Here is a 26,744-nt window from a genome sequence, read left to right on the forward strand (position 1 = left end):
CTTTGCCTCAGGGAAGAATCTGGACTCCTGGCAGCTGCTCTATGGCACCGACACCACTGTGACAACCAGACTTGAGCTGCCCTGACATGTAATCCACTGACTCTATTTACTTGGGGACCCCTCTCTAGTACCCCTAGGTCTTCTCTTGGGAGCCTCTCAAAGTCCCCTGAGAGATAAGAGTCCACCAATCTCTGTCCAGAGCAAGGATGAAGAGCCAGCTGTCAGAGTTCCGGGACTAGAAGGGGGGAAGAGGTCTGTATTCACTAAGCAGCTGTTCCTTTAAAGATAGGGCCAAGAGTACTGAAGCCTCCTTCCTGCCTAGGGATCATCAGTCAAGAGACTCTTGACTTTAACTTACCTTTAAAACAAACAAACAAACAAACAAACAAACAAACAAACCAAAAACCCCTATCCAGGCACCTGCCAGAGTGGAAGAGTGATCTTCAGTGTTGAAGGGGTACACATCTCAATGGCTTGGAGGGGCTCTGTTCCCTTCCCCCGCCAGGGGGTTGGGGATGTTTGCAGCTTAACTCATCATTCTTGATTATTGTTTTTAACCCATTGGATTATTTGCCATATACCTATATATTTTTTTAATTGTACAGAAAAGAAAGTAAAGGCAAATGGGGAAATAACCTGTGAGCAGTAGGACCACTAAAACGGTCTCCAGACTTGATCCAACCCCATGTGCTATGCAGGAGGCAGTCTCAGCCAGGCTGGTGATTCTGGACTTCCCTGACAGCATTCTTTTGAAATGTAGGTTGATTGGCAAGAACCTCTGTTCATCTGTGTGGCTTGGGAGTCTAGCAGTGGGCCACCCAGCCCATAGGATTTCAGCTTGAGATTGAGAGTATAACGTGGTCATCCAACTCTAACTACACAACTCAAATTTGCGCTCTCTCTCTCTCTCTCTCTCTCTCTCTCTCTCTCTCTCTCTCTCTCTGTGTGTGTGTGTGTGTGTGTGCTTGTGTGAACTGTGTAGCATTGGAGCAGGACTTTAGAGATGCCTCTGAAGGCGGTGGTCACGCACAGCCCCTCAGGTCACTGGGCAACTGACTGTGGGCTCCTGTTCACTTTTGGTGGAAGGTTCTGATCATACTCCTCTCCCCACGGTCTTCCTCAGAATAATATCTGTTCCAGGAAGGTCACTTCCTGGCCTGGGCCTTTCTCCTCCCACCTTCAGCTGTCTTGGCTCAGGCCTGGGACCCTGGCCATGTGACTTCCCCAGGGCCCTTCCCTGGGCTCTTGCTGCAATCTGCCCTCCAGTCTCCAACTAATAACACAATATTTGCAGGGACAAGGCAGGGTTCAGCTAGAAGGAAATCCCACAACTGGGACAAAGAAGCCCTACTTCAGACCCACCTAGGCCAATCCTCCTCTGCCTTTGCAGGATTGGGCCCCCAACCACATCCTTGAATCTCCCAAGCCATTTAGCATCCAGTATCTGCCAAAATCTTGGCTCCTCAAATCCAGGCAGCACCTGCTGGTATGACCAGAGGGATGGTCTGTGTCTTCTGCTGGAGATGCTGTTCTCTGGAGGAACTTGGCAGCTCTTGGAAGCTCTTGGAAGGGAGAGGTACAAACCCATCCCAGACATGCTGAGAACCTACTGGCGAGTCTACCTCTCTGTGTTTTAGTTTTATTATTTGAAATACAGATGAAGACAACTCCATCTCTAGTAGTTGTGAGGGTTTAATCATAATAATCCTGCTGTCTGGATGCTGCCTGGGTCAAGTAAGATACAATGCCCTGGAGATCAGTACTCAGACACTGGGCCTTATAAGGTGTTAGGGGGAGGAGGGAGCTCTAGGAGATCATCACTAGTGTGGAGTACTTGTTAATGTCCAGAGCTCTGGAGTCGGTCATCATGGATATAAAGTCTCTGTTACAGAATGATGGAGCCCATTCCTCATCTCTCAGATGGGGAGGGCAGTACTTATTTCTCAGGGGTTGTGGGATTAAGGGAGTAAGGGACCCTAAGTGCTTTGTTCCTAGTGAGAGCTCCCTAAGTAACCAGGTGAGGTCTGACTTTGTATGTGCTCACCAGAGGATACCCTGCAGGAATCTGTGGGCCTGGTCCATGGCGGTCACCTCAAAACAGATGTCTGTAAGTGAGGACGTGTGACTGTTGTCACTGTAGACAAATGTGTGATGAGCTACCAGTTACTCTGATGACAGACATGCTCTCTGGGTTGACTGAGCATAAAAACTACATTTCCTATCACTCTTTGCAGGTTGAAGTAGCCGTGATGGTTCTTGTCCTTGGAAACTCGTGGAAGCCAGGACTTGGGTCACCCTCCTTCCCATGCCCCTCTGAGCTCTCAAGTAAGATTATGGAATAGAAACAGTAGCACTCTGGTCCATGTTGACCTGGTGAGTACACACCTTGGGGCTTATTTTTCCAAAGGAAAGGAAAAGGGCTAAGTTTTGGTTTGTTTTTCCTAGTGAAGGGACACCAACCATTCCATTTCCTCATTGCCCTCCATTTCCTTTTTAGTCCAGACTGTAAAAGCTCTAGGCCCAGGGGACTAGTATCCTAGATCATTATACACATCTCTGGAACGATAACGCTTAGGGCAAATTTGGGGGTGGAAGTTGTAATGATTCCTTTTTTTGGCTTCAATTCTGTAGTATATATAGCTTTAATTATTTTTAATTTTAACTTTTTATAAATATATTTTATCTTATAGGTTTTTCCATATTTTATTAGTTCTTTGAGAATTGATTACAATTTATTTTTATCATATTCACTTCCCTCCCCTCTCTCTTCCCAGACCCGCCCCCCCCTTCCCACCCAACCATGTGACCTCTTTTTTAAATAAAATTACTTTGTGGGTTTGGATGTTTTGCTTGCATGCTTATCTGTGCATTACATATACTTCTGATACCCAAAATGTCCCCCGGGAACTGGAGTTACAGTTTTGAATCACTATATGAGTGCTGAGACATGAACCTGGGTCCTCAAGAATATCAGTCAGTTCTCTTAACCACTGAGGCATCTCTTCTGCTCCTCTCTTTTTTGTTTTTAAAGCCATCAAGCAAAATCTGTGCTGCACATACACTCTTAGCTGTCTGGCGTTCCTTCCATTGGTTGACCTGCCGGGGCTGCACCATTAAAGAAAACTGACTCTCCTTATTCCAACAGCTGTCAATCACCAAGGTCCTTAGCTAGTGCTGAGACTCCATGCCTATCTTCCCTCCCCATACTAGGATTTTATCTAGTTTGAGCTTTCGAGGTCTTGTGCATGTCTCCACCCACTGTGAAAAGAATGAGTGTTGAGAGATGAGGGTTGAGTGGTGCACTAATCTGTGGATATAGCAAGAAATTGATTTAATATGTCCCTTTATCATATTTAATAATTAATTTAATGTGCCTCCTTATCATATTTAGGGATTGCTTCAATATGCCCCTTTAGCATATTTAGGAATTGATTTAATATGCCCCTTTAGGAGTTGATTTACTATGCTCCTTAAGCACAGTATTAGATTCTCCCTTAGAGCCCACGACTTATCTCCCTACAGGTTCTTTAGCCATGATAACTGTGCTAGGTATAGGTTTCAACTTGTGGAGTGGGCATGAGTCCAATCATAAAGTGGTTGGTTACTGCCATGACATTTGTGACATAATTTTGCCAGTGGTAGTTTACAGGGTTCACAGTTGCATAAAATTACCAATAATCTCCTATGGTAATGTGCATAGCCCTTTCCAAAACCATGGGAGGTAGTAGGGATTCAGTAGGAATGAAACTCCCAAGTGTATCACTTTTCATTATCAACTCATCAGCTGATGGACATCTAGGTTGTTTGCATTTTGAGGCTAGTGTAAACAAAGCAGCAATGAACATGAATGAGCAAGCATCTCCACAGAAGGACAAAAAGTCCTTTGGGTATATACCCAAGAGTCGTATCGCTGGCTCTTGTGGTAGATCTATTTTTAATTAAACAAGATTTTACTTTGTAGCGCTAGCTGGCATGTAACTCACTATGTAGACCAGGTTGGTCTCAAACTCACATAGATCTGCCTGCCTCTGCCTCCTGACTGCTAGGATTAAAGGTGTACGCCACCATATTCTACTACTTCTAGCTTTTTGTGGAGCCTCCTCACTTATTTCCACAGTGTGCACCAGTTTGTACTCCCACCAACAGAGACCAAGTGTTTCCCTTTTCTCATAGCTCACCTCAAGGACAGTCTTAGGGTAAAAGTATATAAGTAGATACTATGAGAAAATTGAACAAAGATATAAGCAGGCATAGCTATTCTAGTATTTGAAAAAAGATAAATTTCAAGTCAAAACTAATCAGGACAGGGAAGGACACTACATATACAATAAAGAAAAGAATCCATCAACAGGATATCACAATCCTAAACCTGTATGCACCAAGCACAGGGACAACCAATTTCATAAAAGAGACACTAGTAGATCTAAAACCACAGATTGATTCCAACACAATAATAGTAGTTGATAAGTATTGGATCCCTGATTACTGGGTTCCTCCACTGCTGGTGCAATAATCCAAATAAAAACAAATTAACCAATCCAGATTTAATAAACAGGGCAGTGCAAAGCAGAGCACTCCTGGGCGACTCTCAGGAAGGCAGGTGAGAGACCATAAGAGCACACAGCAGGTCTATAGGCCCCTGTCTTAAATAGCCTTGAGCAGTTTCAAAGGAGGACCTGCTGACGGTAGGCTTTCTCAAGGGTGGGGTCTGAAATGGGAGGAGTGGTACTGGGCGGAGCTTCTCAACAGCAGTGATTTCAATACCTGACTCTCACTAATAGGCAGATCACCCCACCCCCAAATATATAAAACAAAGAAAAACAAAGCAATAAAAGAACATAATGGTGTTAAGCAGTATCATCAATCAAATGGATCTAACATATCTACAGAAAATCCCACCCAAACACCACAGAATACATTCTTCTCAGTAACCCATGAAACTTTCTCTAAAACTGACTGCATATTAGGACAAAAAGCAAATCTCCACAAATACAGGAAAAGTGGAAGTCTCATTCCCCATTGTATCTGACCCAAATAAAGCTGAATATCAAAAGAAACACAAATTACAGAAAGTACACAAACTTACGGAAACTAAGTAACAGTATTTAATGAAAAATAGGCCAAAAGTAGGAAACAACAAAATTCCTAGAATTGAATTAAAACAAAACTACAACTTATTGGATTCTATGAGACACAATGAAAACAGCACTAAGAGGAAGGAGTACAGCACTAAGTGCCTACTCAGACAAACAAAACGAGATCTCTCAAATTAATAATGATGGCACCCGAGACTTTGCAAAAATAAGAACAAGTCCCCGCCCCCACAAGCAAACAAAAAGCCCCCAAACAAACAAGGTAGATAAGAAGAGATAACCATTTCAGGGCTGACGTTAATGAAATGAATACAGCAACACAATGCCCAATGAAACAAAGAGTTGTTCTTTGAAAAGATTAACAAGATCGACAAACTTTAATCAGATTCATTAAAAGTAAGAGGAGGGCTGGAGAGATGGTTCAGCAGTTGAGCGCCCTTGCTGCTCTGACAGAGTTCCTGGGTTCAGTTTCCAAGGTCCACATAGTGGCTCACAACCTTTTATAATTCCACTTCCAGGAAATCCCATACCCTCTCCTGACCTCCATAAGCAGCAGGAAACCCACATGGTACACAGACATGTATGCAGGTGAAATATCCGTACACGGAAAATAAAGTTAAAAATTAAAACTCTACATTTCACCAAACTGAAAAGTCTAAAAGAAATGGATACATTTCTAGCTCTATACAGTTTACCAAAGGGAAATCAAGATGAATAAAATTCAAATAGATTTATAACATTCAATGAGACAAAAGCGGTGATTAAAATCTCCCAGCCAACAAAGCTCAAAGCCAGAGAGAGGTATTTGGTGTAGAACTGAAAGACCTGGATAAATCCAGACTCCCCTCCCCAACAGAAAAAAAAAAGCCAAAAATCTAAGCAGGGAGAGAAGAATCAGAAATCTAGGATTAGCCGGTTCATTGACTCTGTTTCAGGAATAGCTGAAGATAAAGTTAGATTGTAATCTTGAGAATAATCTTGAGAAACAGGGAGTTACCCCCTTGTGACTATCACTGGTATTTTTGGAATTTTCCAATGATACCCTCCATACCCCCTTTGGGTTATGGGGTTATGGTTTTTTCCCTTAAATACCCCTTCTTCCAGCTACTCGGGGTCGAACTCTCTACCCCTGCGTGGGAAATAAGTTTTGACCCCAGAGCACTGGTTCCTGTCCTGTCAATAAACCTCATGTGATTGCAGCAAGGACAGTCTCTCATGAGTTCATGGGGGGTCATGTTACCCAAGATTTGAGTGAGAGTCTCCCCGATTTAGAGGTCTTTCAGAACTCGACTAGACTATTAAAGAAGAGCTAACACCAGTACTCCTCAAATTATTCTATAAAATAGAAATAAAGGAATATTTACAAATTAATTTTCACAAATCTGGTATTAACATGATACCAAAACCAAAGACCCAATACAACATTATAGACCAATACCTTTGATGAATATAGATGCAAAAATTCTCAACAAATTCTTACAAACTAAATGCAAGAACACATCAAAAAGTTTATCTACCATGACCAACTGGGCTTCATTCCAGAGATGCAGGGATAGTTCAACATACATAAATCAATAAACGTAATTCACAACATAATTTGACTCATGGCCAGAACCACATGATCATCTCATTAGATGCAAAAAAAAAGTCTTTGATAAAATGCAACATCCCTTCACAATAAAAGTACTGAAGAATCTAGGGATACAGAGGACATGTCTCACAGACTATATCTTGGAGAAAAATTCCAAAAATTTACACTAAAACCAGAAACAAAACCAAGATGTTCACTTTGTCCCCTCAGTACACTCTGCCCCTGTTCAATACAGGACTTGAAGTTGTTACTAAACAAATAAAGTAAGAGAAAGAAATGAAAGGAATATAAATATGAAAAAAGGTAAAAATATCCTCATATAAAGATGATATGATCCTATATATAACTTGAATTCTTTATAATTGCTTCTGGAATATTTATAAAATAATTCAACACATTTCCAGATATTCTGTAGTATACACTGTAGGACAGGGACACTGGATTTCTGGACAGACAAGCTCCTGGCCTAGCTTGGCTTGTACAGTTCTGAGATCGCCTGGGTCCTTTTCTGGTGATGTACACGCTGTTCCCTCTGTCTGTAAAATCCTTTCCTCCCTGCTTTACCAAATTGCTGCTCCTTTTACACCTAACTCAAGTGACTCCTACCCCAGGTCAATCAGACCCCCTCTGGAGCCTGAGAATCTGAGCAGTGACAGAGAGACAGCAGAAGGCTCAGTGTGCACTCACAGGAGGCGGTGTCCAGGGAACACTATTCAGGGGGTTGGCACCAAGTTCACATGGTGCAGTCCAGCTTCTGTTATTGAACTTGACCCTGGGACTTCCCTTAACCCGGACCTCAAGTCGGTTTCCTGCGCTTGCTTGAGTACCCATCTGCTGTCCTGACCTCCAGTGTTGAGTCTGTGCTGCAAGAGGGTTGCAGGATGGATTGAGGTTACCCAAAGGTCATTATGAGAGGGCCAGTATAGGACATTTTGCAGATGGAAAAGACTGGCCAGAGCTGAGAGGACGACCCCAAGTTTTGATGTGAGAGTCCAGGTTCTCTCAGTTGTTGACAATTCCGTGACAACTGGCCTGTGTCTTCTTTCTGGAAGGAACTCCCAGGGAGGCTGGTGTGTGTGTGGTGGGGCAGGTACAGAGGTGAGCTTGGTTGACTCCAGAGGAGACAGAAGCAGTATTAGCTAGACTGAGCTCTGCTTGATGTGATTCTGATTGTGCCCAGCAACACCATACAAAAGAGGCAGACAAGAGATTCCAAGATGGAACACCTGAAGGATGAGTGAGTGGGTGCCGGCTGTAAAAGACCAGAAGAGACAGACAGGGCTAGACAGGTGAGCAGGGCTATGCGACGGGGTTAAGGGAGGGGCTCAGCGGAAGTATTGGTAGTTTTCTGGACAGGCAGAAGGAGTGGTCAGAGCTAAGATGGGAGGGCCTGAAGGAGGGCGGAGCTAAGAGGCAGGGGGAGAAGGGATTGGCAGAGCTAAAGGATGGAAAAAGAAAATGATTGGTTGGAAGAAGGGTTGGAGGAGCTAAAGAATGGGCAGGGCGAAGTGTTGAGCGGGGTCCATGGGTGGAGTAATAAAAAGGTGCTGAGCCTAATGTAAAAGGAGCTGAGGTGGACAGTTAGTTGAGGCAGCATGTTCTTCAGGTGGGTGTGTTGGAGGCATCTGACTGACACTGCGGGGTCGAGGCCGCAAAGTCCCCTGAAGTAGCAACTGGGATGGGCAGCTGCGTTTCAGTCACATGGTCACGTGAGAGAAGCAGCTGGTATGGGCGACTGCGCTGACATCACGTGGTCATCTGGAAAGAACATCGGAACCCGCGGCTGACAGTCATCTGAGCAACAGAACCGGTTTGGTGGATGTTTCAGGCGCTTCTTCCACTGCTCGGGCTGCGGGGGACAGCGTCTTCTCTACGTCTTGGACCGGCTATGAAGAGGATGGTATCGGTTTCCCACCTGCTAGACTGGTGTCTCTGTAGAAACAGAGTCGCAGGTACAGCACTCCAGGTGACTCCTGTGAGAGAGCGCGGACTGACCCAAGAATCGCAGGGTGACAAGGCCTGTGGCTCAGACCCCATGAGATGTCAGGTTGTTTTCACTGCAGAGTTATTCTGCAAGTCACATGCCATCTCACTGCCAGAAACGCATGGCTCTGATGGGGCCTCCATCAGGAGCTGGTCTCGCCTACTTCTCCATTGCACCATCCCATCTCTCTCTCTAAATTCCCAGAACACTTGGGTATTCACCCCTCCCTGTGTGAACTTCTGCTGTGCTGTTTATTCCTTTTTAACACTGCCGACCTCCCATGTGACACTAGGTGGCGCCAGAATGTGCGTACTTAGGGCTTTGGCTGATGTTTCCTTGTACGTTGGCCTGCTGGTGCACTGGCTTGTTTACGGGAACTTTTAGAAAGATCCTGACATTAATTTTGTAGGCAGCCTATACTTTTAGTGCAGCTGTCAGTGAACACTGTGAAATTAACTTTCCAGGTACGACAACGGAGGAATCATCAAAGGATTCAGTCCCCAGCATGCTTCAGCACAAAGCAGCCAACCACTCAGTTTCTTTCAGAAACCTGGTGAGGATCTGAGTTCCCTTCTGCCTTTCCTATGGCTACTGTTGCTGGGATGATTGGGGAACTCCCCAAACATCCAGAGAAGGGTATTTCTTTCCTTCTGTTGGCTCTGATTTTTTTTTAAGTAAATTTTATTAAATTATAAAAGTTTCCATTTCCGCCCCCCAACACCCTCCCACTCCCCCCACTCCCCCTCCTCCTCCCTCTTCGTCCCCCAGGGCAGTCAGGGTTTCCTGCCCTGTGGGAAGTTCCAGTTCCTTCCCCCTCCCTCCAGGTCCAGGAAGGTGAGTGTCCAAACAGACTGGATCCCCAAAATCCAGTATATGTAGAGGAAACAGGTCCCAGTGTCATAGTCAATGGCTTTTCAGAAAGACTTCGGGCCAGCCACAGTCAGAGAATCCGGCCAAATTCCGAGAATCTGGTTAGATCACGTCCTCATTCAGTCCCAGTCCAACTGGCCTTGGTAAACTCTCATCAGATCCGTTCCCTTGTATCAGTGGGTGATAGCATCCCTCGCAGTACTGATTTCGTTTTTCATGTTCTTCCTCCTTCTGCTCCTCATTTGGACCTCGGGGGGCTCAGTCCGGTGCTCCAATGTGGGTCTCCGACTGTATCGCCGTCCTTCGCCAGATGAAGGATCACTCCGAAGGCCCTCTGGATGGAAGCTGGGATGGCTGGCGGGCTGTTGGCTCTGATTTTTAAAAACCTTGTAACAGAATTCACTCAGAATTTCTCCACCAAAACTCCATTATTTTCTACCCAAGCTATTATTAAGTAAAAACCAGATAATCCCTGTTCTTGTTTCTCAGCAAAATGTCTTATAAGTCAAACGTGTGAGGTTTCATTTTCTCCCTATTCTTCCTAGGTGTGTGTGTGTGTGTGTGTGTGTGTGTGTGTGTGTGTGTGTGTGTGTGTGTGTATGTGTGTGTGTGTGTATGTATGTGAAATCAGAGCTTCAGAGAAAATCTGTAAAAACTTCTGGGTCACTGTAGGTCCTGCTGCACCACCACTATCCCTAAGACTGCAGTGGTTCTCAGCCTGTGGGTCATGACACCTTAGGGTCACATATCAGATATCCTCAATATATGATAATGACATTATGATTCATAACAGTAGCAAAATTACAGTTAAGATGTAGCAACAAATTAATGTTATGGTTGGAGTCACCACAACATGAGGAACCGTATTGAAGGGTGGCAGCACAAGGGAGGTTGAGAACCGCTGTCTGGGAATCACTGAAAGTTTCTAGCAAACGATACTTGAATTCAACTCTTCTCAATGTTTGAAGCTAATGCAGACATAATGGGAGGAAAGATTCATAACTTCCAGAGAGAATTGTAAACCTAGCAGGAACCAAAGATAATATGAGAACCAAAAACTCTACATTTACAGAGTCAAGTTGCCTATAGATGGGCCTGGGAAGGATGGAAACTCTAGAAGACAGCTACAGAGAACTTCCGAGCAAGGTAGCAAGTGACCATTGCCGGGAAGGGAGGATTAAATGAAAGCTTTTGAATATGAGGTGAGAGTAAATTGTTGAAGAAGCTTTGAATGCACGTAATCAGGTAGGGTTCATTCAGGAAGAAGAAAGCCGACAGTCTGTTGTTACTGGGAAAACAGGGCCACCACGGTCTAACCTCATCCTGAACCCTGAACTTCTCTACCTGTAGCAGAAAAGACTTTCTGTTGCATGGTGTGTTACATTGTTACATTGGTCACTCATTGACATCTGGTACTCTGTCCCCACACAGTCCCTGGGAAGCTCTGAGATGGGGATCTGCAGGTGAGACTACTGTTTGGAGGAGCCGAGAATCACTCTTAGGAGAAGCTGGAGAGGTCTGGACACACATGCCAGGTTCCTAATGCTTGTTGTGTGGTCACAGGCAGGAGAGTCCACCTCTCAGGGTCTTCATGTGTGTGTGTCTGTGTGTGTGTGTGTGTGTGTGTGTGTGTGTGTGTGTATACTTGAGGACCTGGGGACTCCCTCTTGTGTGCATGTGGAAGCCAGAGGTCATCTTCAGGTCTCATCTATTTCTCTCCACCTCGCTTGTTGAGACCAGGTCTCTCATTGAACCTGAGAGTCATTGTTTCAGCTAGACTAGTAGAGCAGTGAGATCCCCTCTTGAAGCTTGGATTACAAGCATGTGCATACATGCCTACCTGTACTTGTGTGCTGGGGATCTGACCTCTGAACCTCATGCTTGTATAATAACCATTTTATCCAATGAGTCATCTTCCAACTCATTCCTGATGTTAATATATGAAAATCACTCCACCTGGTTGATATGATGTCATGATGCTGATAGTACTACCATAAGATCTGTTCGGGGTACCAGCTGCTCAAGATGGTTTCAGCTTGGTTAGCTGAAATGGTGCACCTTTTTACAACATTCTGGCTAGAACTCTAAATAGGAACCTCAGAAAACCCTACCAAATATTTAGAGACTATTTGTAATTATACATATGCAGTAATCTTGAAACTTAACCATCATTTAACTTTCACAGGATCCCATAGAAAGAACACCACCCCCATGACAGCTGAAAGTAATTCTAGAAGATGATGTCCCTCCTCCCAACAAAGTTTGTCCTCAGGGTTAGAGACATTAGTTAGGGGTTGATTAAAATTGGTATAGGGTTGATGGTTGCGGTGGGAATTATGTAGGCTCAGGGATCTTGAAAAAAAAGAAAAAGGGGAAATTGGATGGGATAAAAGATTAGTGTGAGCTTCGTCACACTAATAATAATAGTGAGTAATAGAGTGAATACTTGTGAGCTATTATTTATAGGTAATTTACATTGGTATAGATTCTTGTATATTGATACAAATTCAAACTATATTGAGTATGCTCCTATTTCTCTCTACAATATTTGTACAGCTAGGGAAAGTTATTTTGTCATATTTTATGCATGCGTGCTTCTACCTCTGCATAAGATATTTTTTATATTGATAAACTTTTGGATGTATTTATCATATTGCACTATACAATTCTATCTCTGATCAAGATACTTATACATTGTTTACATTTTGAGGTCATTGTCCTCATTTGTTGCACAATTGTTTAAAGATTATTTAATATTCTAATATAAAGTCTTAGTCTTTAAGCTATATAGATATTCAGATTTATAGTTCAGTAGCCCTCCATGTTTGTCATACTTATAGTTAGACTAATCAAGTTCTTTAGATACATAGAGATTGTATTCCACATAGATAGGTAATCTTCAACCACTTCAAAGAGCTGTAGAATATGGCATTTAAATATCTTAGGGTTTTGTTGTTATGAGACACGATTGCTCCTGGCAGCACTAATCTATTCCAATGTTGAGCACTGAAGACACTCCACTTGGAGCTTGTTTTCTTCTTGGCAAAGCTGGTCTTTGGGTAAGGAACTGCCCATACCTTGACCACTGACAAAATGCATGGTGTCTGGACAAGACACGCAGGATACAAAATAAAAGACTGTCAAATCCTGTTAAGGCAGAGTAAGATGGTTTTGAAAATTTTCCTGCCTCTGAAAATGGTCTGTCAGTTACTCCAGGCCTTGGTCAAATTTGGTTGCTCCAACATCGCAACTGAGACTTTGGGTGATTGCCCATGTAGCCAGTTGTCTCTGTCATTTGTTGCACGTTTTAGAAGTTGTTTTATTGCACTTCCTGCTTACTCAAGTAATATTATTTCCCTTCTCAGGTCTTCGATGGGGTTGAAGACTAGATAGTCATAGTTACCTTCCTCTCATGACTTGGCCAAGTTATTTCTAATACAAGACTTATACTCCTTAGGCTAGGATAATTATTGAAACATTTATCATATTTCTTACTTGATAAGGTTTATTCTGGTTGTAATTCTAATTTTTATACTTGATGATTGTTCTTATTGTATATAATTTTGTATTAGGCTTAGAACTCTCTTATTTAAACAAAAGGGGAGGTGCTGTAGAAACTCCTTCAGCCAGTAGCATTTAAGATGCCAGCCCACTTGAGTGTGGTCACTTATATTATAAATGCCAACGTAAAGTGTGCACCCTTTCTCTTTTGGCTGCTGGATTTGGTTCCTGTTTCCCCATTCGTGCAGAGGACTGTGATCTGTGAGTCTACCCCTAAATAGATAAACCTTTACTATACTCATTTCTGAGCTAGTGTGGGATTTTCTTAAGGGGAGTCTTCACACTAGAGATTGGAGTAGGCCTACTTTAATCTGGGAAAATGCCCACCCCTATTGGCTTTGTATAGGAACTTGGCCATACCAGCATGGCCTGGGATCCAGAGGTATCAGGAGCCAGTCAGTCCCAGGAACTCCCTATCTCCTTCCGGGGAGTTGGGAAAAGTCCCATGTCATCGTTAGACTACTTCCACTCATTTGTACTCTTGAAGTTCATGGGACAATCTTGATCTTTAATATCAAGACTTAAGCTTTTATATTCTAACACTCTCTTGGACTCCTCTTGTAACTGGGACTCTTGTTACAAATGGACTGAATTTTCCTGTCACATAGTGCCAATGTAGGGTAAAAGAGCCAACTGGAGCAGGAAACCAACCACTCACTGAGTATCCTGATTCTGAACCCAGAGCAAGTGAAAGAAACACATACTGGATCTGAGACCTGAGCCAGGGAAAGAAACACCGTTAGCCCCAAACCAGGACCCAGAGAAGCATGCCCTGATTCTGAGACCAGTGCCAAAGAAACACACTTTGTTCCTAGAATCAAAGCCAGTGAAAGAAATATGCCCTGGTCCTAAGATTAGATTCAAAAGGCTTAAAAGGATCAGTGAAAGAAACACAGTTTGGCCATGAAATCAGAGCCATCTCTGCCCCTGACCAGCTAAACTAACCAGTCCCTGAGCAGGGAAAACTAACCAATCCCTCATTTCACTTGGAGAACTTCACCTCTAAGAAGCTCAATAAAAGCCTCTCTGCCTATTCTGTAGGAAGCTGTTTTTTACCCCACCCTGGCCAAGGCAGTCCCTTTCTTGAACTTCTTCCCAAATAAATCTCTTTCTCAAAAGAGTCTTCGGCTAGAATCCACTAATGAGTGAGTACATACCATATTCATCTTTTTGGGTCTGGGTTACCTCACTCAGGATAGTGTTTTCTATTTCCCTCCATTTGCATGCAAAATTCAAGATGTCATTGTTTTTTTCCACTGAGTAGTACTCTAATGCATATATATTCCACACTTTCTTTATCCATTCTTCCATTGAGAGGCATCTATGTTGTTTCCAGGTTCTGACTATTAAAAATAATGCTGCTATGAACATAGTTGAACAAATTCTTTTGTAGTATGATAGGGCATCTTTTGGGTATATTCCCAGGAGTGGTATTGCTGGATCCTGGGGTAGATTGATCCCGAATTTCCTGAGAAACCACCACACTGATTTCCAAAGTGGTTACACAAGTTTGCATTCCCACCAGCAATGGATGAGTGTTCCCCTTACTCCACATTCTCTCCAGCAAAGGCTACCATTGGTGTTTTTGATTTTAGCCATTCTAACAGGCGTAAGATGGTATCTCAAAGTTGTTTTGATTTGCATTTCCCTGATTGCTAAGGAGGTTGAGCAGGACCTTAAGTGCCTTTTGGCCATTTGAACTTCCTCAGTTGAGAATTCTCTGTTCAATTGAGAGTCAAAATTTTTAATTGGGGTAATTAGCATTTTAAAGTCTAGTTTCCTGAGTTCTTTATATATTTTTGAGATCAGACCTTTGTCTGATGCGGGGTTGGTGAAGATCTTCTCCCAATCAGTAGGTTGCCTTTTTGTCTTAATGACAGAGTCCTTTGCTTTACAGAAGCTTCTCAGTTTTAGGAGGTCCCATTTATTCAATGTTCTCCTTATTGTCTGTGCTACTGGGGTTATATGTAGGAAGTGGTCTCCTGTGTCCATATGTTGTAGACTACTTCTCACTTTCTCTTCTGTCAGATTCAGTGTGTTCAGATTGATATTGAGGTCTTTAATCCATTTGGACTTGAGTTTTGTGCATGGCGATAGATATGGATCTATTTTCATTCTTCTACAGGTTGACATCCAGTTCTGCCAACACCATTTGTTGAAGATGCTTTCTTTCTTCCTAACACTATCCTGAGTGATGTAATCCAGACCCAAAAAGATGAATATGGTATGTACTCACTCATTAGTGGATTCTAGCCATAAATAAAGAACATTGAGACTATAATTCGTGATCCTAGAGAAGCTAAATAGGAAGGTGAGCCCAAAGAAAAACATGCAGTTATCCTCCTGGATATTGGAAGTAGACAAGATTGCCAGGCAAAAATTGAGAGCTTGGGGGTGGGGGGTGGGGGCCAGGGGAGATGGAGAGAGAGAAGTGAGAAGGGGAGGATGGGGAGAGCTTGGGGAAATGGGATGGTTGGGATGGAGGAAGAGTGGATATGGGAGTAGGGAAGTATATATCTTAATTAAGGGAGTCATTTTAGGGTTAGCAAGAGACTGGACTCTAGAGGGGTTCCCAAATGTCCTAGGTGATGTCCCCAGCTTGTTCCTTGAGCAGCTGAGGAGAGGGCGCCTGAACTGGCCCTATCCTATAGCCACACTGATGAAAATCTTGCAAATCACCATAGAACCGTCATCTGGCAATGGATGGAGATAGAGACAGAGACCCACATTGGAGCACTGGACTGAGCTCCCAAGGTCCAAATGAGGAGCAGAAGAAGAGAGAACATGAACAGGGAAGTCAGGACCGCAAGGGGTGCATCCACCCACTGTGATGGTGGGGCTGATCTAATGGGAACTCACCAAGGCCAGCTGGACTGGGACTGATGAAGCATGTGATCAAACCGGACTCTCTGAACGTGGCTGACAAGGAGGGCTGACTGAGAAACCAAGGACAATGGCACTGGGTTTTTATTCTACTGCATGTACTGGTTTTGTGCGAACCTAGTCTGTTTGGATGCTCACCTTCCTAGACCTGGAGGGAGGGGGGAGGACCTTGGACTTCCCACGGGGCAGGGAACCCTGACTATTCTTTGGACTGGAGAAGGAGGGTTTGGTGTAAATGTTACCATAGGTCTGAGGAAGTGATGACAGATTGTCCAGCAGCCCTCTAGTATTCTCGGAGCAGAGGTAACCCAGACACTATTTTTAAGGCTACATCTGACCCTCTTCACCTGCCCATACTCCCCACTCTTGGAGCTGCAGTCAGGCATTTTCCGTAGGCCCAGTTGTGTCATAGCATCCCTTTCTGTCCTCTCCTCCTTTCTTTCCCACATAAGGGAGCCACAAAAGTCTCCATTTTTCCATTCCTTTCCTGTAGACAGGACTCTTCCTCCTAGAACTAGGTGCTCTTTCACTTTCACGTCTCTTTGGTAGCCCTTTTACCAGGCACCTGGGTCTCTCACCTGCTTAGCCAGGCTAATTTTCTACATTTGACCCCCATTGAGTTGTGGGATGAACTTCTGAATGGCTTGATCCTTGTTCAGTCCTCCCTGAGTTCAGAGAATGCCTGCACCTGCAGGCAGCAGTGACCTTTTCCCCAAACTCTCTCATCCTTGGGAACTCAGCATTCCACACCCTCCCATCCCCTTTGGGATGCCTCCTAGAAAATCTCAAGCCTTTACACATGGCACACAATTTGAAATCCTCTAAACCTGTTCACCTTTTCAATAAAATTTGTCCTCAGTATCCCTTAGATAATCAATCTAAATGGCCACTCGATGAATGGCAGACTAGATCCAAATATTCTTTAGGATCTTTATAATATATCTTTATTGTGATTTATTGGGTAAATGAAAAGAGACCCTCTATATTAAAGCTTTTTCTTTCCTTAGCTCCAAGCCTTCTCTTTGTGTCTTCTGTTTTCCCACCCAGAACCTGTTAGCTATGAAATCAAAACAGAATGGATCTATTACCATTGATCCAGCTAATAAGTCTCTTCCCTATAGACAAAAAGCCCATAGCTCCCTCTCCTCTGGTATCTTCAACTTCCCTTTACCCTCCTCAGTGACAGGTTGTCCAGGTCAACTCTACCTGGCACACACTTTCAGTCCAGTGACATCCCTTAGTCCTCCTGCTACTCATTCTTGCTCTGCTACAGGACCACCTGTACTTCCCAGATACAAACCAACCCCATTCCTAGCTGGTCTCCGTAGGGCTGCCTTTAAGGAAGTAAATTATGAAAAGGTACACAAGGTCATCCAGGAAAAAAAATCTCAGTTCCTCAACTGCCATACAGGGGCCCTCTTACAACAGGAACCTGGATTCTTACAACATAGGAACCCCAGATGGAAAGCAACTTCTTATGACCTGATTCTTCTCTTGGAGTTTCCCTGATATTAAGGCTAAACTTAAATATTTGCAGAAGAGGACTCCTGACTCCACAGTCAGAAGCTTTAGCTGTGGCCTTTAAGGTGTATCTTGGATGAGATGAAAAAGCCCATAAATAAAAGTACCTAATGATGGCTGAAGACTCTCGGCTTGCCCAAGCAGAAGCACACACTCCCTGACCTCTGAAGCCCCAAGAACCTTCACGTTCTTGTTACAAATGTGGTCAGGAGGGTTACCTGGTCCAGGCCTGTCCAAACACTCATAAACCACCTGGACCATGTCCAAGGTGCCGTCAAGAAGGACATTGGGGTATTGACTGTTCCCATGCCATGAGAGGAATGGGGATATCCATCCCAGGATACCCATCCCAGGATACCCTTCAGCCAACCTTCTTAGTTTGTCCATGGAAGACCAACACTGCCATTTCTAGTTGGGAGTCTCAGACAGCCAACACAACATCTGAGTGATACATCTTTTTACATCTTGTTACCAAGGTCACTTGTTCCTCTATTGTCAGATTAGGAGAACCACCTTACCAAGCTAAATAAACCCCACCACTTAGATGAATCACTTCTAATCACTCACCCACACTCCCCTAGTGGTACCAACATGTCCCAGTCCCTTGGTGAAAAGAGACTCCTAACTAAAATGGGAGCTCTATTTCTTTTGCATCCCACTTCTGCTTAATCCCAGGATCACCAGTCGTTCTCCTCCTTCTCCTTCAAACCACACATTCTCACACATTTTGACACTGTTTTTCCTTTACCTGCCTCTCAAGTAGATCCCCAGGTGTGGGACACCCAAACCCTTCTGCAGCCAAACTTCGCCCACTTGATATCATCCAACTACAAAGCCTGAACAAATATATAACTAAGGCCCAACACTCTCTCTTTCTCCAAAGCTTCAGGGGACTTAAGCATATCAGAGAGAGAAAATGTTTAATCCAGTCACTCACAGTCCCTACTACAAAGGATGAAATTCTATACTTCCTAGGAATAGCCGGTTTCTTATGCTTTTTGGAATCCTTCTTTCTCCTTTCTTGCCCATCACCCATGTAAAGCTGCCCTTGACCCTCACACTAACCTCTTCTTATCCCTGTCAGCAAGCCATTCTGTAAACTTCAACAGGCCCTCCTCCAGGTTCCAGCCCTACAACTTCCAGAGCTAACTCTCCCCTTCTCTCTATGTTACTGAAAAGGAGGCAGCACTACTTCAGGCCACTTACACATGGCACACTGATGGCGGCTCCCCCAATATGAAGGAGTATGTAAGCAGGAGGAGATGCTATTGTTTCAGTAGCCATAGTGGTTGTAGTGCAGGCCCTTCCGACCCAACCATGAATCAGCAGGCTGCATTGGTAGCTCTAACCTGTGCTTGTCAACTAGTAGAGGTGAAATCCCTAAAATTATAGAGACTACCAGTCTGCCTCTCGTCCCAGAAGAATGAGGCTTCACACGCCTGTCAAGACTCAAGCACTGCCCTACTGTGTCATGTCCTACCTCTTCCCTTTCTCCCCACTCACCCCCATCACTAGCAGACTCTATGTATGGGAATTTGAGGTTCAGGAAATTCATACCCAGCAGTTCAACCAGACCACTCACGTGGTAGAATCTGGAGACTACAGGAGACATGACACCCATTCTGAAAAACACTCTGTCTTTATGAAGAATGGGATCTTTTTCATCCTAACTTAGGACCCATGGTGCCCCAGATGGAAAATGGCTGGTGATTTCATCTCTGCCTTTCCTTGCCCCAGAATTTTCCACTTCTGGTTGCCCTGCCTATACCTCCTACATGGCTACTGGTCAATTGGCATTTTATTAAACTATCGAGGGCCTTTAGTACCAGCCTCAGAATCCCTCAAGGTTCAGAAATTGATGTCTATTGCAGGCAAGAATTAGAGGGTAAAAATTAACTTAAGTATATTGCTTCTGCATGTTCATGTTCTTTATTTTTCATGCAAGAGGAGAAAGTGAAGTAAAAAGTCTCAGAGAAGAAGAATAAGGTGAAGAGTAATGAGGAGAGGAAGAGTAAGGGGGAGAACTTCACAAGTTTTTTTTAAAGTTTTTACAGACATAGTTGGAAAATTTCATAGGCAAGTACAATGATAATATGTATATCAAAATCACAAAAAGGGCAGGTAGACCCTTACAAAGCTGTACTCTGGAACAGGAGACACCACCCAGGAAAGACCCAGGTATTTCAAGGGGAAATACTTGACACCCAAAACCATTAGATAAAGTTACTAAACATCCATGAATCCTGAATTCACCCATTCTTCTCATCTAATTTGTTTTGTGAGAACCAGCTTTGGGGACACCCACATTTTTTGTTAGCAAATGAGGGGCATGCTGCCTTCCTGATCAGTTCTTGTCTTCTATAGAAATTTCTATGTGGCCTGTTAGCAGGTAATTTTGTGGGATTGTAGGATTGATTCTATGCAAAATTGACCATTCAAACAAAGAATGAATTTTATCATCACTCTAAGTCCTCATGGTGTCAGGGAATGGAGTAAGGTCATTCTGTTTCCCATGCAGAGATTACACTGCAGAGGTGTTTTAGGAATGAATCTCATTTCGAAGGGAAGAATCATGGCTTCACAAGTTTTTCACAGATATGATAGCTCCCACAACTCTGCAAAATGTGTGTCCCATAAGTGGTGTACTTGTGGGTCTGCCTTTATGAATCTGTCAGCTGTACATTTACTGCGTAGTCTTGTGGGCTCCAACATTAAACCAATATGAGTGACTAGACTTTACAGTGTACAAGAGCATTATCCCACAAAGTTTCCCATTTTATCTTTTCAAATCATAAAAGCCCCTCCTTTTCTACCCTCTCTCATGATTTCCATGCGTCCAGTTTACTCGGGACATCGTCTTTTTCTCCTGTCCATGTAGTTTACATCCACGTATGTCTCTCTTACGCTCTTCTTTGTGGTCTAGGTTCTCTGAGGTTGTGAATCGTAGGCTGGATTTTCTTTGCTTTATGTCTAAAAGCCACTTATGAATGAGTACATATTATGTTTATCTTTCTGGGTTTGGGTTTACCTCACTCTATATGATGGTTTTTAGATCCATTCATTTGTCCACAAATTTCAAGATGTCATTGTTTTTTCCACTCTGTAGTACTCCATTGTGTAAGTGTTGTAATGGTCTATCCTCTCCCTTTAAGAGGCAAGCCCTGCCCACTCCCTCCCCCATCCACCAAGGCAAGCAGATCTTCCTTCTGCTTCCAGCCTGAGCTCCTTCTTTTCCATCTCTCTTCTGAAGAGGCAGCTTCTATTTTCCTCTCTCTCTCTCTCTCTCTCTCTCTCTCTCTCTCTGTTTCTCTCTCTCTTTCTCTCTGTCTCTCTCCCCTTTCTCTCTTTCTCTTTCCATTTCTCTCTGTTTCTCTCTCTCTCTGACTCTCTCTCTCTCTCTGCTCTCCCCCTTTCCTTTCCCCTCCATAACCCACTAAATAAATACAACTTTCTCTGCATGGTGTGCCTATCCATATCTGTCTATCACCCACAGCAGCTCCTCATGGAATTGTCTGTCCCACTGAGGCCTCCTACCCACCACACGGCTCCCTGCCTGGGATCTGCTGCCACTCGAGAACCCACAGTGTTTTATTTTTACCATAATATTGGTGCTTTATGACTCGGCCAGGCTCTCTCCACGACTCCTCCTGCCTGTGGGCAGGCCAGCTGAGGACAGCTGGAACCCTGGCTCAGGAACCAGGTATCTGCCTGAGTGTCGACCTCTATGCACACCAGCAGCTTCAGTGGTGAGGGTTCCCCTTCCAGTCAGCCAACCACAGCCTTCACAGCTATGGTTGAACCCTTTGCTGATATTCATCTCTGGTTGCTTCCCATAGATAAAAACATGATCAGACTACCCAGGGTGGTCCACCCACACTAATACTGCACATGCTGAACATTGCATTTGCTTTGGGGCCCGGGGTCCCTCGGATTTCTCTCTTTTTCTTTCCTTTATCTTTTGGACCACTTAAGTGGTCCCCACCATGAGCCTCTAGCCTCTGGCTTCTGAGTCACCTGGAACAGGAGCCAGCCAGGCTTCATTAACACCCTGCCTATAGAGAGAAGATGTTCTTCTACAGGCCTTGAGGAGGTTGCTCGTTGTTTTAGTGGGTTTTCATATTTTCAGCTATGGAATATAAACCCTCAAGCTATTAGCCACCTGCCTGTAAATGCTCTGCCAGTGTCACAGTGGCTCCATTTTTTCTCAAACTATCCCTGTCCCCTGGGGAAGGGTCAGAACCTGGCATGCTGGGATTTGGAGTCCAGACCAATGCAACTCTCAGGCCAGGGGGCTTAGATGGATGCCAGGGACTGGTGTTATGATCCCGACTTTACAGTTTTATGTTGAGGTCTTTGATTCATTTGTATTTGAGTTTTATGCGTGGTGATCGATATGGATCTATTTTCATTCTTCTACAGGTTTATATCCAGCTATGCCAGCACCACTTGTTGAATATGCTTTCTCTTTTCCATTTTTTATTTTTTTTGCTTCTTTGTCAAAATTCAGGTGTTCGTAGGTGTGTAAAAGAGAAGGGTACAAAGAAAAATATATAGCTTAATAAAAATATTAACAAAGAATAAAAGAAAAAAGTCTAATCAAACTAAACAAAAGAAATAGAGATAAACCCGAATTAATAAAATTAGACACAAAAAGGGGAGGGTACTACAGATTAAAATGAATGTAAAGAATTATTAATGAATATTTTAAAAGGCATATTTCAGAAATCTAGAAAAGTAAAAGAAATAGAAAAATTCTTGGACACATATGACTTAGAAAATGGAAAGGTAAAAATATTTATAGAGATACATTGTGATCAATGTGACTGAAGCAATAGCAAGAACCTTCTGAACTAAGGAAGGTCCAAACAAAAATGGATTCACTAACAACCTTAACCAAGCATGAAAAGAAGAGCCAAAATTAGTCCTCACAGTGCTGCATGAGGTAGGAAGAGGAGGCCAGGGAACAGCCCAAATGTTCATAAGCATATGAGTGAATAAAGAAAATGTAATATAAAATGGAATTTTGTGCATCTATAAATAAAAACTAAATAATTACATTTGCAGAAGGATAGATGGGATTAGAAATTATGTTTAGTGAAATAAATCAGACAAATACAAAAAAAGTAAACCCTGCATTTAATCTCCTTTGTTTAGGTTTTTTCCTAACCATTATTTATAACAACTTGTATCCAACACTCTAAACAAAGACAAACTTCCATAAACCATTTTGGGGCAATGTAGGAGTAGTTTTCTATGCTGCTTCCTGCTGATTGGAGATGCTAGTAATCTTATGTAGATCCAAAGAAAATTTAGGATGATGGTCAAGTCCTGACTGAAGTATTCTGTGAGGCTGAATCATCTAAGGCAGCAGTCTTGAAGCTGTTCTGGATGCAGAACTCAGAGGAAACTGCAGCAGAGGTGCTCTGAAACATTGGATCATCTGGGCCATCTGTTCCCACTGGAGATTTTTTTAGGGCATCTTCCTTGACCAAACCTTACTTTTCTTAAGCAAGAATGAATCCATATCCTCTCATTTCCCGTGGAAACAAAACCAAAACCTCTTGTCCAACCTAATATATCTTTTGACTTAAATTTTGAAGTCAAGGCATTTAAAATATATAGTTTGGATTCATTCAGCAGCATTTATAATCAAATATCTTTTATTAGTTGTTGTTCCTTCCTCAGCAGTCAAACAATTCAAAGACAACACAATAATGTAAAGTATCCATATTCTTTGTGTATTTACCATTTTACATGGCCTTTTTTACTTTTTTAATTTTTTTGACACAAGGTTTCTCTGTGTATCTTTGGTTGCCCTGGATGTCACTATATCGACCAGGCTGACCTCAACTTCACAGAGATCTGCCTGTTTCTCTATCCCAAGTACTGGGATTAAATGTGTGCTCCATCATGCCCAACTACTCTATTTCTTTTTTAAAGAACTTTCTCTATTATTTCTTTCCCAAGCATATGAATATCTTTAAACACATTGTAAACAATTTCAAGAGTTTTTCTTTTTCTTCTGAATCGTCTTTATTGGTACTCTTTCTTTTTCTGTCTAATCTGCTAAGGGATATGGCTAGGATTAAAGCTGTGGCTTTGGTGGCTGCCTCCACCCCATTCCTTAACGTTCTGAGAGTCTAGCTTCATGGTGGAAGTACAGGCAGGAGCCAGTTTATTACCACAACTCTGGGGAGCTTTTAGGTCCAAGCCTGGTGCGGAAGAATTGTCTGTATTCTGTCAATCATGTATTCTAATAAAACACTGATTGGCCAGGCAGGAAGTATAGGTGGGTCAACTAGACAGGAGGTAGAGGTGGGGTGATGAGTACAGGAATATTCTAGGAAGCAGGAAGCTTCCTCCATTTCTGTGCAGACCACCGAAGAGGCAGCATGTAACTTGCCCAGCTGAGAAAGGTATGGAGCCATGTGGCTAATGTAGATAAGGATAATGGGGTAACATAAGTTATAAGAGCTAATAAGTAGCCTGACCTAATGGGCCAATCAGCTTTATAACTTATAGAGATCTCTGTGTGGTTGATTTTCTCTGGGACTTGCTGGCTGTGGGGTACTGGGCGGGAACAGATACCCTAACTAGCCGGCCCCTCATGTTACACAAGCCACCACCAAGAAGCCTGCCACCAGCTGTCCATAAACACCATTTAAGGACTTGGTAGCAGGCCTCTTAAAAGATCTGTAAAGTTTTTACCACTAATGCTGAGTCAGGAAGCCTCTCTTAAAAGAGCCGTGCCTATGCTTGCCACTGGCAAACAGAGCCTACCGGAGTAAAGATGGTTACCAAGAAGTTGTGTTTGACTCTGTCTCTGTCTGTCTAGAATCCCTTTTAAAAAGCTTTCTCAGGCTTTATGTGAAAATTCTTGACAAACATTTAGGCACATTTTGTATAAGAAGTTTCTGTCCCAGCCAGTCCTGTAGCCATTCAGTCACAAAGAAACACACAGAGGCTTATATTAATTATAAAAACTGTTTGACCTATTGGCTCAAGCTTATTATTAACTAGCTCTTATGACTTAAATTTATCTATAATTCTTGTCTATGTTTAAACATGTGGCTTGGTACCTTTTCTCAGAGAGGCACTCTCATCGTGCTTTCTCTGCATCTGGCTGATTACTGCGTCTCTGCCTTTCCTCTTCCCAGAATTCTCCTAGTCTGTCTGCTCCATCTATCTTTCCTGCCTGGCTACTGCCCAATCAGTTTTTTATTAAATCAATATGAGTAACAAATCTTTACACTGTATAAGAGCACTTTCTCCCAGTAGTGATCACATACCTAAAATTAGGACAGGTTTTCCCAGGCTATGATATGTAAGAACAACAGTACTTGCTTAAAGACTCATTGTTATGTATATCTATATTGATATATATATTAATCAATGAGTTATATTTCATATATCATATATATATATACGATATAAGATATATATCTTACTGCATCTCTAGGGAAATGTGGTTTAATTTTCTGTTACATGTTTGTCACCACACGGGTAAAAGTAAATAATTGTAAGAGGAAAAAAACATAACTTCATATAATCATGTACAACAAAGCACATAGACACTATGCTATGATTGACAGCTCTAATGCTAGCACATTGCCTTTTCAAAGACTGAATATTCAAACATTTATTACCCCCTTAAACATGGACCTCAACAGGTTACCTATATGTTTTTCAGTGCTCATAAATACAAAAGGACTCACTGTGGCATAGCTATGCACTACAAAAAGTTGGATGTAGTAAAATGTTGGATCATCCAGGAACATAGTTCTTGAGCAGGAGATAATGCTGTCCAGGATGGACATTAGCACAAAGAAGCTCAGGAGTAGCAGGATGGACTGGGTGGCCCTTATCTCTGGAGATGATTTTGGAGAGAGGCTGGTGCTGTGAAGATGCTGGACCTGCTTCTTGTGCCTGCACAGGAGAGTCAGCATGTACCCGCTGGAGAGGGCCATGAGACTAATAAGAAAGGCTTCCCTGAGTGCCAGCAGTGTGGAAAATGTACTTTGCATGAGATAATTCATGGGTAGAATAGAGCAGGACTGAGTAACAAACATAAAGTTATTCAAGGTCAAGTTGGGTGTGGCGATAATGGACACTAAGAGGTGACTGCTGATGAACATATAAAAAATACTCAGGAGAAGAAGGGCACATGAGATGTGATAGGGAGATTTATGCTTGAACTTTGCCAAACAGGAGCTTCTGGGACTTAGGATGATAGCCTGGAGGACACTCAACAAGCTGCTGGTACACAGGGAAAGACCCCTAAAAACTCTGTACAAGTAGAGAAGGAATTTACATGTGATGTCATCCCATCCCTGCCAAGAAATAAAAATGTCTGTAGCTGTGACCGCCATGATCAGTAGCATCAGTAGGTGGATTAGAGCCAAGAGACCAATGGGCAGGTCAGTGGGTTTGTGCCTGTGCCCGCAAAAGAACTTGAGGATGTGGAAGAGAAGAAGGATGCTGTTGGCTGAGATCCCAACGCTAATTTCAGAGAGAAGGGTGTTCCTTAAGTTGGAACTAGTATGGAGTCTCCTGTTCTCATTCATCTTATGTGGGCACAAACAGTGGCTGAGGAGAAGAGGATAACAATGATTTGTCATGAGCACAACCACATGAACCCCTCCTGACAGCTCGGCTGCCTCGGGGAAACACGTAGATGCCCCACCCCTGTTCCACTGAAGATCTCAGCTCCACCTCGCACTCCACAGACCATCCTCATGCTAACACTTGTCCTAAGCTTCAGAGCCATGCATGGCTGGATGCTATGTCCTGCGGTGGCTGCATCAGTGTGTGAGCTTCTTCCGCATTAAAAACAGCATCCATCAGAAATGATGTCTTTTCACATTTCCCATGGTTGGGTTTTACTGGAGCGGGAGCAGGATCTTGGTTTTCATCCACAGTGTCTTGATTGCCAGGTCCATTATAGACAGAGCTGTACTATTTAGGGCGAGTTTGAATGAGGATGATTGTATAAAACAGGAAGTCAGTCCTCAGTAATGGTGGAGGGCCCATGGATCAGGCATGCCCGTATTCTATTCAAGGCTGTCTTTACTCAGTTTATTCATTGTAAACTAAAATTTCTTAATATATTTTGGTGGCAAATATTGGAAATTGTGATCTATGAATCCAGACATTTCACACCCCACATACAATCAGCAGTTTAGCCTTTAGCCTGCTAAGGCTAGGTTCCAATCATCTCCTCTGGAACATAAGGACAGTTCTG

The 26,744-nt window shown here is 43.1% G+C and overlaps 1 protein-coding gene across 1 annotated transcript; it reads right to left on the minus strand.

The window, feature by feature from the left end:
- Positions 1-24,904: 24,904 nt before the first annotated feature.
- On the minus strand, positions 24,905-26,092 carry LOC125388490 (vomeronasal type-1 receptor 94-like). Its single transcript, XM_048416609.2, has one exon. It carries the CDS (start codon positions 26,065-26,067, stop codon positions 25,135-25,137), a length of 933 nt encoding a protein of 310 aa, XP_048272566.2. The 5' UTR covers positions 26,068-26,092; the 3' UTR covers positions 24,905-25,134.
- Between the last annotated feature and the right edge of the window lie 652 nt (positions 26,093-26,744).

Source organism: Myodes glareolus, chromosome 6 (assembly GCF_982192425.1).
Source record: "Myodes glareolus chromosome 6, mMyoGla1.1, whole genome shotgun sequence".
Taxonomy (NCBI): domain Eukaryota; kingdom Metazoa; phylum Chordata; class Mammalia; order Rodentia; family Cricetidae; genus Myodes; species Myodes glareolus.

Excerpts from the sequence above, each read along its gene's own strand:
- LOC125388490 (XM_048416609.2), bottom strand. The coding sequence starts at position 26,067 with ATGAATGAGAACAGGAGACTCCATACTAGTTCCAACTTAAGGAACACC.